Below are 12,146 nucleotides of genomic sequence, written 5' to 3' on the forward strand. Positions count from 1 at the left end.
CAAATGATTTGGGAAGCAAGGCTGAGAAGTTACTGTGAAGAAAATATATCTAGCACAGGGTCTTACGCATAAATAGTTGTTTCACTTTTCACAAGTTTCTGGAATGGCGTAGGGCAAGAATAAGTCAAGGACTGGGTCAGTATGAGATGGAAGGTTTTATTAGACTAGGAGATTTGTGGGAGGTATGAGCGCTGGGCCAAGGTGGCACGGGCCATGCTCAAGGCACCCTCTCGGGTGCGGTGACCGCCAATGAAGCCGCTTGCATGGACGAAGATGCAGCCAGGGATCCCACTGACCTGGTCCAGGGCCTCGTCCCGAAGACCCCGCCATGGCTCTGGCAGGGGCAGCCTATAAGTGGGCAGAAAGAGGGAGTACAGCAGGGGTCAGAGTTGGCAGCCTTCTCTTAACAAGGCTGAGACAAGCCTGAAGGTCTGCAGAGTGGTTCCCTAGGGCCTCACCGGCTTTGGAATGAGTGGGGCTCCTTGGGCACACACTGTATTCGCCACTGTCCAGCCTGGTCAGTGTAGATAACAAAGAAGATGGCCACTGGAGGGGACAGCCCAGATTCCAGGTGGTAGAGATGCTCCTTCCAGGGACATGCACCTTTCACCAGTTCCACAATCTCCCCACTTGGGTCCACCTGAAAGAGGGAGAGCATAGCTAGAAGGTTTAAGGTAGGCCGGGCACGGTGATCATGTTTGTAGTCACAACATTTTGGGAGGCTGAGGTGGGAGGATCAGTTGAGCCCAGGAATTTGAGACTAGCCTAGGCAACAAAGTAAGACCCTGTCTCTACAAAAAATACAAAAATTAGCTGGGTGAGGTGGTGTGTGCCTGTAGTCCCAGCTACTCAGGAGGCTGAGGTGGGAGGACTGCTTGAGCCCAAGAGGTTGAGGTTGTCTGCCACTGCACTCCAGGGTTTAGGGTAGAAGAAGCAGGAGTTCCTGCTGATCGGCAGTCAGTAATCCTCAAGCCATAATGCCTCCTCCAAGGCCTATACCTGGAATCGCTGGGCAAGGGCCTCTTCCACCAAGGCCCGGGCTGGCAGCCAGCTGTGTTGGTAGAAATCTAATCTCTGCAGAAACTCCTCTTGAACCAGATCCATTGCACGCTTGAACCCTGCCTGGGAATGATGAGAATTAGAACCATGATGCTGGCCCAAACTTGGAATTTGCTAGGGCTTAGGAGGAGCAAATGCTCCCATTTTCCCCCCACCCAAGGTTCTTACAGGTCTCCGGGTCTCCTCCCAGGCCACCTTACCTCAGTGTCTTGGTCGGGGTGGTTCCAGGTAGGATTAAGTCGAGCAACTCGTGCACTCAGGGTAGTGGTCAGTGCATATCGAGGCTCCCCCTCTGCCCACTGGGAGATCCCATTGTCCACGGCATCCACCTCCTCCACAAAGTTCTCATACATCTAAGGCAGCAGCAGGGGAAACCTTCTTGAGGCTACCTGCTACTTATGTGAAATCTTACATGATTCAAAGTATGTTCATACACACTCTTTCAGCCCTGTGAGGATCTCTCAACATTAACTGGATGAGAAAAGGGAGAATTGGCAAGTTCAGCAGCTCGCTGAAGCTCAGACAGCTCGTTGTGCTGTGACTGGAATTCAGATCACCTGATTTCTAATCCATGCTCATTCTGCTGCACAAAGCCCAAACCAAAGCCAACACGTGTAGGGAGGGGACTGCTAACTTTTGAACAAGGAAGGTCTCTAGGTGCTAGAGGCTCTCTGTGGGAGTGGGTCCCTGTGGCTGAAGGCTGGTAAATCTCCAGGTGGGGTGAGTAGGTATTCAGTGACACGGTTAATGAGGTGCAGGAGGGGCTCTGGTTGAGAACACAAGTCAAGTGGGAGAAAATGAGTGAGACTAGACACCAAAAGCTGGTTGCTGGGTTAGGGTTCCAGGGAAGCCCATAATGTGCCTCATGACATCAGCAGTTGTCTCCTGGGTCTGAATAAATGGTAGGATAATGCCTCAAGAGTCTCGGGGCAGAAACTTTATGCAAAATTACCCTACAAAATAGGCCTCCATAACAGTACACCTGTGGTATGTAGAAAAGTGCTACTCTCAGAGCACTGAGAAAGTAACTCCTATGCCCAGCTCTTCTTGGTTTGGACCCCAACCTGATGCTCAGTTAAAACATGGGTTTAGGCTGAGGTGGGAGGATCACTTGAGCCCAGGAGTTTGAGTCCAGCCTGGGCAGCATAGCAAGACCCTCTCTACAAAAAAATTAAGATATATAATTAGCCAGGCATGGTGGCATGCACCTGTAGTCTCAGCTACTTGGGGGGCTGAGGTGGGAAGACTGCTTGAGCCCAGGAGTTCAAAGCAGCAGCAAGCCATGATGGCACCACTGGACTCCAACCTGGGCAACAGTCTCTCAAAAAAAAAATACGGGTTAAATTTAGTCAATTGTTGCTGGGATTAGTGGCTCATGCCTGTAATCCCAGCACTTTGGGAGGCCAAGGTGGGTGCGTTACTTGAGGTCAGGAGTTTGAGACCAGCCTGGCTAACACGGTGAAACCCCGTTTCTACTAAAAATAAAAAATTAGCCAGGTGTGGTGGCAGGCGCCTGTAATCTCACCTACTTGGGAGGCTGAGGCAGGAGAATCGCTTGAACCCAGGAGGCGGAGGTAGCAGTGAGCTGAGATCGTGCCACTGCACTCCAGCCTGGATGACAGAGCAAGACCCTGTCTCAAAAAAACAAAAAAAAACAACAACAAAAATTTAGTCAGTTGTTTAGAAACCCTTCAGCAGTGGAAGGGAAAACTGACCCAGGCAGTCTAAAATCTTGATATTCCAAAAACTCTATAGTTACAGAGGGCAGAAAATGGGCAAGCTAAAACTGAGAACTGATGGGCCGGGCGCAGTGGCTCACACCTGTAATCCCAGCACTTTGGGAGGCTGAGGTGGGCAGATCACGAGGTCAGGAGATCAAGACCATCCTGGCTAACACGGTGAAATCCCACCTCTACTAAAAATACAAAAAATTAGCCGGGCGTGGTGGTGGGCGCCTGTAGTCCCAGCTACTCCGGAGGCTGAGGCAGGAGAATGGCGTGAACCCGGGAGGCGGAGCTTGCAGTGAGCCAAGATTGCGCCACTGCACTCCAGCCTGGGCGACAGAGCAAGACTCCGTCTCAAAAAAAAAACAACAAAAAAACTGAGAACTGAATTCAACAGCCTACCTGCAAGAAATACAGCTGACTGAACCTGGGCTTTGACTTGTAAACAAGTAAGTGTCCTCAGTACTGTGCGACCTGACTTGCATGCCAGGGCCACTAGCCATATTCCTTCCCTAAGAGCAGGAAGCTGCTTGCAGGGGACACTGGTGGAATCCAAAGACAGTTTCATAATAAAACTCTTCTCAGCTGAGCTTCCCAATTTATGTGCCACTAGTGAACTACAGTGGTGCCTAACATACACTCCCCTCAACCTTCAGGGCAGCCAGAACCTCTGAGCCATCTGCTTCCACACATAAGCAGCCTCCCCTCTGTTTACCCAAAGGTGCTGAGCAATTGCTGTTTGTGTGTGTCAATAAAAAGACAGGGCCATGCTGCTTTATGGTTTTCAAAGCCCTTCCCCATATATTACAGCATCCACTTCTCACAACCACCCCAGGATGTAGACAGGGGAGGTATCACCATTCCCTTGTGAGATGAGCCTGACTGAGGGAGAGGATGAGTGTTGGGCCTGCTATAGGCCAGGAACCCTGACCCGAGGCCCAGTGCTGAGTGCTGTGTGAGCACTGCTCCCAGGCGGCCTGCTGGAAATGCATGTGGGGGGCATCTCTGTCCTCAGGTCCCCACCTTGTCATAGAGGGTGCCCACCATGCTGTCCTCTTCACTAGTGCCCAGCAACTGGGCCAGCAGCTTGTGCCCGAAGTGCAGATAGATGAGTCCCGCACTGCTCAGCTTGGTCTGCCACGGCTTCCCAGGGGACAGGGAGCTCATGGTCTCTGTGAAAGACCTGAGGAGCATAGGGAGGTGGGGCTGAGGTGAGGGACCTTGGCTAGAGTCTCCATGCATTCATTCAATGGTTAACTCAATGCTTCCTATCTGCCACATTTTATGTTTTATTAGACATTAAGGATAAAAAACCAAGACACTGTCCTCGCTTTCAGATTCATCTGCCGGAGGCCGACAAACACCACCCCCTGAGTACTCTCACTAGACGAGACAAGGGAAAGGAAGGAAGGGATGAGGAGAGGGTTCAGAGGAGAGCCTTCAGGTCAGTTCTGAAAGATGAATTAGTGGGTGTCCACCAGATAGACAAGGGGTGAAAGAGAAAAAGCATTCCAAGCAGAGAGAACAACATGAATGATGGCTGAGAGACAAGTGTCTTGATGGAACTTCAGCAAAGGCAGCTCAGGTGTGAGAAGTGAATGGCAAAAGAAAAAGCTGGAAGGGCAGGCAGGGCCAGACCATTGGACTTTATCTGTGGGTAATCGAAGTCACTGGGGGATTTTAAGCAAGCAGGTGCATGTTACAGCATTGCACCAGCCAGCATGGAGAACAGATGCAAGGAGATCTGTAATGGTTCAGGTGAATAAAGAAGGCAAGAATTTGAACAGCAGTGGGGCAGAAAATAGAGAAAAGATATAACAGATGTTGGGGAAGCAGAAACTACAGCCATGATTTCTAAATACCAGTCCATCTCAGAATTACCTAGGGAGCTCCATTTGTTAACTGACTTTTATTATTAAATATTGAGTAAATACAGGCTGGGCTCAGTGGCTCACACCTCTAATCCCAACACTTTGGGAGGCCAAGGCGTGATCACTTGAGGTCAGTAGTTTGAGACCAGCCTGGCCAACATGCTGAAACTCTGTTTCTACTAAGAATGCAAAAATTAGCCGGACATGGTGGCACACGCCTGTAGTCCCAGCTTCTTGGGAAGCTGAGGCAGGAGAATTACTTGAATCTGGGAGGTGGAGGTTGAAGTGAGCTGAGTGCCACTGCACTCCAGCCTGGGCAACAACAGCGAAACTCCATCTCAAAAAAAGTAAAAATAAAAAAAATGAGGCTGGGCATGGTGGCTCACACCTGTAATCCTAGCACTTGGGGAGACTGAGGCGGGTGGATCACCTGAGGTTAGGAGTTCAAGACCAGACTGGCCAACATAGTGAAACACTGTCTCTCCTAAAAATACAAAAATTAGCTGGGCGTGGTGGCAGGCGCCTGTAGTCTCAGCTACTTGGGAGGCTGAGGCAGGAGAATCACTTGAACCCAGCAGACGGAGGTTGCAGTGAGCTGAGATCACATCACTGCACTCCAGCCTGGGTGACAGACGAGACTCCATCTTAAAAACAATTTGATAAAAGGAAGTGGTCAATAATGCCAAGTGCTAAAGAGATCAGTTGAGACCCTTTACCAGCTCCCTGGTTTGGTGCTGAGGTAACTGGTGCCCTTCTGCCGAGCAGTTCCAGAGAAGACACTGGGAGAGTGGGCTTGAGGGGAATGAACTGGAAAGGAACAGGTGAAGCCACGGTCAGCTGTTTTTTGAAGGGTGGCTGAGAAGCAAGGGTGAGAGCTTAGGCTGTAAATATTGGGAGGGTTTCTTCCTGACATCATTTATAATATGTATGCTAAAAAAAGAAAAAAGGAGAGAGACTTAAAACATCATAATCCCTCTCTCCAAGATAATTACTTCTCATGGTGTGGTATAATTGAGGGAGGGTTTTGTTTTTATACCTTTGTTTCTTTTCAAGATGGAAGATACTTGAGAAGGGTTTTAGGCTGTAGGGAAGGAGAGGCAGAGACACTAGTGGAACTGTGACATGAAATCCCAGAGGATAGGCCGACAGTGGCTCACACCTGTAATCCCAGCACTTTGGGAGGCCAAGGCGGGGCAGATCACAAGGCCAGAAGTTCGAGACCACTCTGGCCAATATGGTGAAACCCGTCTCTACTAAAAATACAAAAATTAGCCGGGTGTGGTGGTGGGTGCCTGTAGTCCCAGCTACTCGGGAGGCTGAGACAGGAGAATCGCTTGAACCTGGGAGACAGAGGTTGCAGTGAGCCGAGATCGTGCCACTACACTCCAGCTTGGGCGACAGAGGGAGACTCCATCTCAAAAAAAAAAAAAAAAGAAAAAAGAAAGAAAGAAAAAAGAACCCCAGAGAAGAAAGTAATAGACTGGAAACAGGACAGAGGATTAACCTCCAATAGAAGGGAAGAAATTTCCCTTAGTTGGTAGGAGGGAGCTGAGGATGTTTGAGGTGGGAGACTGAGGAAATGCTCAACTTCTTTTGAAAAGAGGCAGGGACACTCAGTTTGATGCGGTAGAGGCTTGAGGGAGAAGAAAAGGATTGGAATGGGCTACCCTTGAGCAAGAAGGATTTCCCTTTGGAAGGGTGTAAATGAAGTAGAAAACTTCACACATCTGAACTGTCACCAACTGCCACAATCATGTGGGCCCAGCAGTTAGGTGCAGCAGCAAGGGCACCAGAATGGATTAATCACAGATGGGTTTATTTAGTTGGGGTGATGAAGTTGCTGATGGAAAAAAACCCTTGGCTAAGGAAGGAGATGAGATAAGGGGCTTGAGGGACTCCCTGGGAACCAAAGGAGGTCCCAGGCCAGGGAGATGGGTGAAGAACAGGCAGGGCCGGAAGGATGGTGTAGTCCTAGTGGGAGTCTGATTTCAGTGATGAAGCAGTTCTTTTCGCTGACGCGGACTACGGCAGTGGATGGCTGAATTGGAGCACAGAGGAAAGCTGAGGTCAAGGAAGTTAAATAAATGGTATCTGAGAACCTACCTCTGGTGATGGTCATATCGGTGTCTCCGAGGGTCGTACTCGCCCCCCACGTCCACCACGATGTCACAGGAAGCGAGTTTTTCGGGATCCCGGGTCCGCACAATCTCTGCATCCTGCGAGGTACACAGGGGTGAAGGGGCTGCCGGGTGTCGCCGGGTAAGGGATTAATGCTGGACTTCAGGGAGGCAGGAAGGGTAGGAAGGGTGCTTGGGCTGCCGGGCGCTATCGGAGTGACCCTGTTGGCGGAATGCCATCCACCCCGGAGGCATGCATGCACGCAGTCCCAGGGTCACTTTTCGCGGACCGTACCCGGTACTCCGCCAGGAGGCGAAGCAGTGCGCATGCCAGTGCCTCGTCGCAGTGGAAGGTGCCATTGTGCGTCCCGATTCGGGGCGGTGCCATGAGTTTGCTGCGGGATCGTTTTGGGGGCGGGACGGACTCTGGACCGAGCATGCGGTGCCGGGTATAGAGGGGTGGCGGCGGCAGCAGCAGCGTTAAGAAGCCGCGCAGGAAGCGGTGTCCCATAAGCAGCTCCCTGCAGGGAAGCAGGAGCGCCGACCCGGAAGAGGAAGCGCCAGCGCAGCCCCACTTCCGCTTGCCAACCGTTCCCTTGGTAACCAGCTCCGCAGCGTGAGCAGCAGCACACTCCCAGCCTAAGATTTCTTCCAGCTGGTCAAAGGGCCCTGCGGTGGAGCCTCCAAGAGGCGCATCGCATCACCCCTGCGCATCAGGCTCTGAGACGGGGCCCACACTCTCGACCACACCCCCATCTCATCACCAGTCCCTTGCTTAATCCAAGAAAAGACCAACATTCTGCCCAGCTGGCACATTTATTGGCATTAAAACACAAGACCCTTCCCATCACCAGGAAGCCACGCCCAAAGGGTGTCCCTCTGCCCCATTTCTGCAAAAACTCTCAGGCCTTAGCAGTAGCCTGAGCTGCCCCCAGGGCTGTGAGCTGCTGAATCTTCTGACTCATCATTTCCATGACGGCTGTGGAAAAAAATAAGAGTCAAAGGTTAGAAGCAAAAAGGAGAACCTAGAGTTAAGGAGAAGTGACAGGCAAGTTTAAGGACAGGCGACCGACTAACTACAGTTTGTTAATAACCTTTTTTTTTTTTTGAGACAGAATCTTGCTCTTGTCACCGAGGCTGGAGTGCAGTGGCACGATCTTGGCTGACTGCAACCTCCGTCTCCCGGGTTCAAGCGATTCTCCTGCCTCATCCTCCCGAACAGCTGGGATTACAGGCATGCACCACCATGCCCGGGCTAACTTTGTATTTTTAGTAGAGATGGGGTTTCACCATGGTGGCCAGGCTGGTCTTGAACTCCTAACCTCAGGTGATCCACCTGCCTTGGCCTCCCAAAGTGCTGGGATTACAGGCGTCAGCCACTGCGCCTGGCATTGTTAATAAAACTTTAACTCAGTGATCCACTGTGGGGTCACTAACACAAATTTAGGGTCTACAATGCATCAGTCAATATGCTAACACAGCTGGGTGTGGTGAGAATGAGACTCTTCTCGGAAAAAAAAAACCTGCTAACCAAAGATATAAAAACGAACACAATATGGTATTAAATGAGTCTGACATAATCAGAAAACTATGATGGTGAAAGATTTTTACCTTTGGAACACTGGTTCTGAATCCTGATTATAACAGAGGGGAGCTTTTTTAAAAAAAACAGACCTTGGTACAACTTCCCCTCCTTTGACTTCCAAGTTGATTTAGTCAATCTGGAATGGGCCCAAGCTTTCTTTTTAAACTTCCTGAGTGATTCTCATGTGCAGTCGGGGTTATAATTGCTGGTATTTAGTTCGTTTGGATCATGATTCCTTCCTGTGTGTTCATGTCATTCCCCCATTCCATCGTCATTAAATAGGAGCTCCACCAAAGCACAAACATGATTTCCTTCCTCTAAATTTCTCAAACGCTCAACCCAGGAATCTACAGATAGTGATTATGCAATACACAGATTCTAAAGATGCCAAAGAGAAACTAAGACATAGTTTTACTCCAGCAAAGGGGACACCCCCGTGGTTCACACTGCAATCCATGTTATTATGGAGATAGGGTCAAGAGGTGCCCCAGAAAAAACTTACCCTGTTTCATGGCGTGCTTCTCCTGAAGAGCTGGTTGGATTTTCTCCATCTGCTTGGTTAGAAAATCTATCTTCCTCTTGAAGAAGTCCTTGGCATCCTCAGCTGTCTACAAGATTAGAGGTGAATAAGGGGCTAAAAGGAGACTCCCTCTGGCCATGCTGCACTCTAGAGCTTCCCCTGAATTTCCCTTCCCTGTTCAGAGGGGCATCCACATGCTCTCACTCACCTTCTCTACATAGTACCCAGTTCCCACATCGATGAGCACGTGTTCCACATCATGCAGCTTCCCAGGGACATACATCTGAGAAGCAAGAATTAAGGGAAAAACTAGCCAGCCCAGCATGAGCCATGATTCCGCCAGCCAGCCTGCTTGGCGTCCAAAGACCCTCCTTTTCCAAAAAGCTACAAGGCATAAGGACTGAATAATCTGGAGGCCTTAGAACAATACCTATAACTCCAAATGGAAAGAAGACAGAGAAGTTGGTTCTTTAAGGAGAAAATGATGTATGCTGGAACACCCTCTTGTCCTGCCTCATCCCATCTCTCACTCTCTAAGCAGTTCTTGCAATTCTTCCCATTAGCCCCTCCAGAAAGACTAATGTTTTCCTACTGTTGTAGAGTACTACAAGTAAAAAGCCAGCCTCATTTCCCTTAATGCCCTCAATCATGAAGTAGCTAATTCCTGACAAAGTCAATGTTTTGTTTGTTTTTTGCTTTCTGAGATAGAGTCTCGCTCTATCGCCCAGGTTGGAGTGCAATTGCCCGCTATCGGCTCACTGCAACCTCTGCCTCCCGGGTTAAAGCAATTCTCCTGTCTCAGTCGCCGGAGTAGCTGGGATTACAAGCATGTGCCACCACGCCTGGCTAATTTTTGTATATTTAGTAGAGACGGGGTTTCACCATGTTGGCCAGACCGATCTCTAACTCCTGACCTCAGGTGATCTGCCAGCCTTGGCCTCCCAAAGTGCTGGGATTACAGGCGTGAACCACTGTGCCTGGCTAATTTTTTTTTTTTTTAAACCATTCCCTACTACACACTACTATTCCTGTGTTCCTTTTAGCCTGTCAGTTCTGAGACTACAGATTAAAGATGCCCTACTGCCATAACTTGCTCATTCAAATAAAACACTGAACAAGTGAACACAATCCAGGTTTCCTAGTGACAGTTTAGAAATGAGCCACAATTAAGCTGAAGTTGAAGATTAATTAACAGAGCCAAGCTCCCTGTTTCTATATCCTCCTATTTTTGTCTATTGCCTGTATCTTCTAAGATATTAGCAAAGTGTAAACCACCAGCTTTATCTCCATATTAATGTTCTCAAACAGCAAAGGGAAATATTACATCTCAACTATACATACTCCTTGGTGTTCACAAGACATTAGCTGGATGTTGGTGTGAAGTCAGATAAAAGAGCTACAAAGTGTGTAATAAGAGTATTCTTGGCCGGGGGCAGTGGCTCACGCCTGTAATGTAATCCTAGCACTTTGAGAGGCCGAGGCAGGCGGATCACGAGGTCAGGAGTTCGAGACTAGCCTGGCCAATATGGTGAAACCCCCAACTCTACTATTAATACAAAAATTAGCCGGTCGTGGTGGCGCGTACCTAAAGTCCCAGCTACTCGGGAGACTGAGACAGAAGAATCTCTTAAACTCGGGAGGCGGAGGTTGCAGTAAACCAAGATCTCACCATTGCGCTCCAGCCTGGGCGACAGAGCGAAATTCCGTCTCAAAAAAGAAAGAAAGAAAAAAGGGTATCCTCAAAATCATTGTGAGGAGAGGGTAATCTGAAGTAATCAAAACAATCCCCCTCCCCGCTTTTTGGGGGAGTGAAGGAGAAAGGGAGAAGGCAGCAGGTAGCCGTTCCTGTGGAAAGGATACAGAACTCGTCAGTGGGACGAGTAATTCTTTCCCTGTGAAAGCAATGAAGACAAACACCTGGGGAAGGTTAGCGGCTCCAACGTAAGACGTTAAAGAGAGTTCCAACAGGGCACAGCACCCACAGACAGTGTGAAAAGAACGGAAACAGGGGCAATAGGAGCAGAGGAATGTCCTGTACATTTCAATTCTAGGCAGGCAACATGCAAAGGGTTCATGAAGCGGTATACGATATGTAATGGATTTTCTCGTTTCAGATAAGAAAAACTAGGTTAGGAGGTGGGACGAGAGAAGCAGGTTCGCCACTTTAGGTTACCCTCACCCGCCTACCCCATACCCTCGTTGCTCTTGTTCAGCACGTTCAGACAGTCCTTGGCTTCCACATACTTAGTCTGTACCACTTTGAGCTGAGCAATGGACGTGGACAAGAACTCGACTTCCTACAGAGGACCGGGATAGCGGGTCAATGAGAGGGCTAAGGGGAGAAAGGAGCGCGGCCGGGGAGGGGGCGGGTCCTGGGACCGGATAGAGGTTTCGCCTGGGAAAGGTAGGCTGCCAACTTGGAACCGGGCGCGAGAAGTACGCGTGGGCAAGGGGGATGTAGAGCAGGAAAGAGGTGCCTCTGGGGCCCGTCCCCACCTGGTCCAGCTGGTTCTTGAGCATTTCTAGCTGCGGCAGATTCAGCTCCGTGATGTTAATAGACTGCGCCATGTTGGGAAAGACGACTTAACGAAGAGGAAGTCTCTCGGCGAGCAACGCTCTAGCCGTCCTCTGCGCGTCTCGGTGGCGCCGGGAGGCCTCGCTGCGCCAGACAGCTCTATGATCCTCCGTCCCGGAAGGGAAGGAGGGGCTTGAGCCTCTCAGAGACTGTTCTGTGAGTTCATTTCATAAAATGACTTAAGCCTAGTACTGTAAAGTAGCAGCAAACAGGACTCCTGCCTACAAGGAACTGCAAAATCTTAAAGTTCTCACGACACAACCACGATATTACAAAGTAGTGTATGCTACTCCACGTGGGTGGTATAAGCTACTGGAAAGCAGGCTGGATTGCCATGGTGACGGCTAGGGGGCCTGGCCCTGCTCCTCTCCACCCCGCTTGCTATTGCTGCCTGCTGGTACCCCGCCAGGCCCGATTTCAAATGTTCCTCCCAGCACGGCATGGAAATGGCAGGGAAATTCTAAACTCTTTTTCCCAGATGGCCTCTGAGGCCGAAAGGCAGGAAAAATAAAAAAATAAAAAAAAATCCCTTGTCAGACCGTTCTGAATTGTCCTTGAAAAAAACAGGCATTAGATTGAAAGCTTGTCGAAGGCAGGAACCAACCATGTTCTCATCACTGAACCAATTCTTCCCCTCTCGCTATAACCATCTTCCCCCAGCCGGAAGTAGGCTGACACGTAGTAGGATCTGAAAA

At 49.7% G+C, this 12,146-nt stretch overlaps 2 protein-coding genes across 3 annotated transcripts; both read right to left on the reverse strand.

Annotated features, from left to right (window-relative positions):
• Window positions 1-136: 136 nt before the first annotated feature.
• On the reverse strand, window positions 137-7,451 carry MYG1 (MYG1 exonuclease). The gene is made up of 7 exons (XM_003831021.5): window positions 7,067-7,451; window positions 6,758-6,870; window positions 3,807-3,966; window positions 1,260-1,412; window positions 1,000-1,122; window positions 459-640; window positions 137-348 (listed from the first exon to the last, which is right to left on the reverse strand). The coding sequence occupies exons 1-7, from the start codon at window positions 7,280-7,282 to the stop codon at window positions 165-167; spliced, it is 1,131 nt and encodes a 376-aa protein (XP_003831069.2). The 5' UTR covers window positions 7,283-7,451; the 3' UTR covers window positions 137-164.
• Window positions 7,452-7,568: 117 nt separating this feature from the next.
• Window positions 7,569-11,557, reverse strand: PFDN5 (prefoldin subunit 5). 2 transcript variants are annotated; one of them, XM_003831022.6, is made up of 6 exons: window positions 11,373-11,557; window positions 11,071-11,173; window positions 10,737-10,768; window positions 9,085-9,159; window positions 8,859-8,964; window positions 7,569-7,750 (listed from the first exon to the last, which is right to left on the reverse strand). In XM_003831022.6, exons 1-6 carry the CDS (start codon window positions 11,442-11,444, stop codon window positions 7,674-7,676), a joined length of 465 nt encoding a protein of 154 aa, XP_003831070.1. In that variant the 5' UTR covers window positions 11,445-11,557; the 3' UTR covers window positions 7,569-7,673. The 2 variants fall into 2 exon arrangements, with proteins under 2 accessions (XP_003831070.1, XP_057155434.1); XM_057299451.2 differs by lacking the exons at window positions 10,737-10,768; window positions 11,071-11,173 and having other exon boundaries at window positions 11,373-11,541.
• Window positions 11,558-12,146: the final 589 nt, after the last annotated feature.

Source organism: Pan paniscus, chromosome 10, assembly GCF_029289425.2.
Source record: "Pan paniscus chromosome 10, NHGRI_mPanPan1-v2.0_pri, whole genome shotgun sequence".
NCBI lineage: Eukaryota > Metazoa > Chordata > Mammalia > Primates > Hominidae > Pan > Pan paniscus.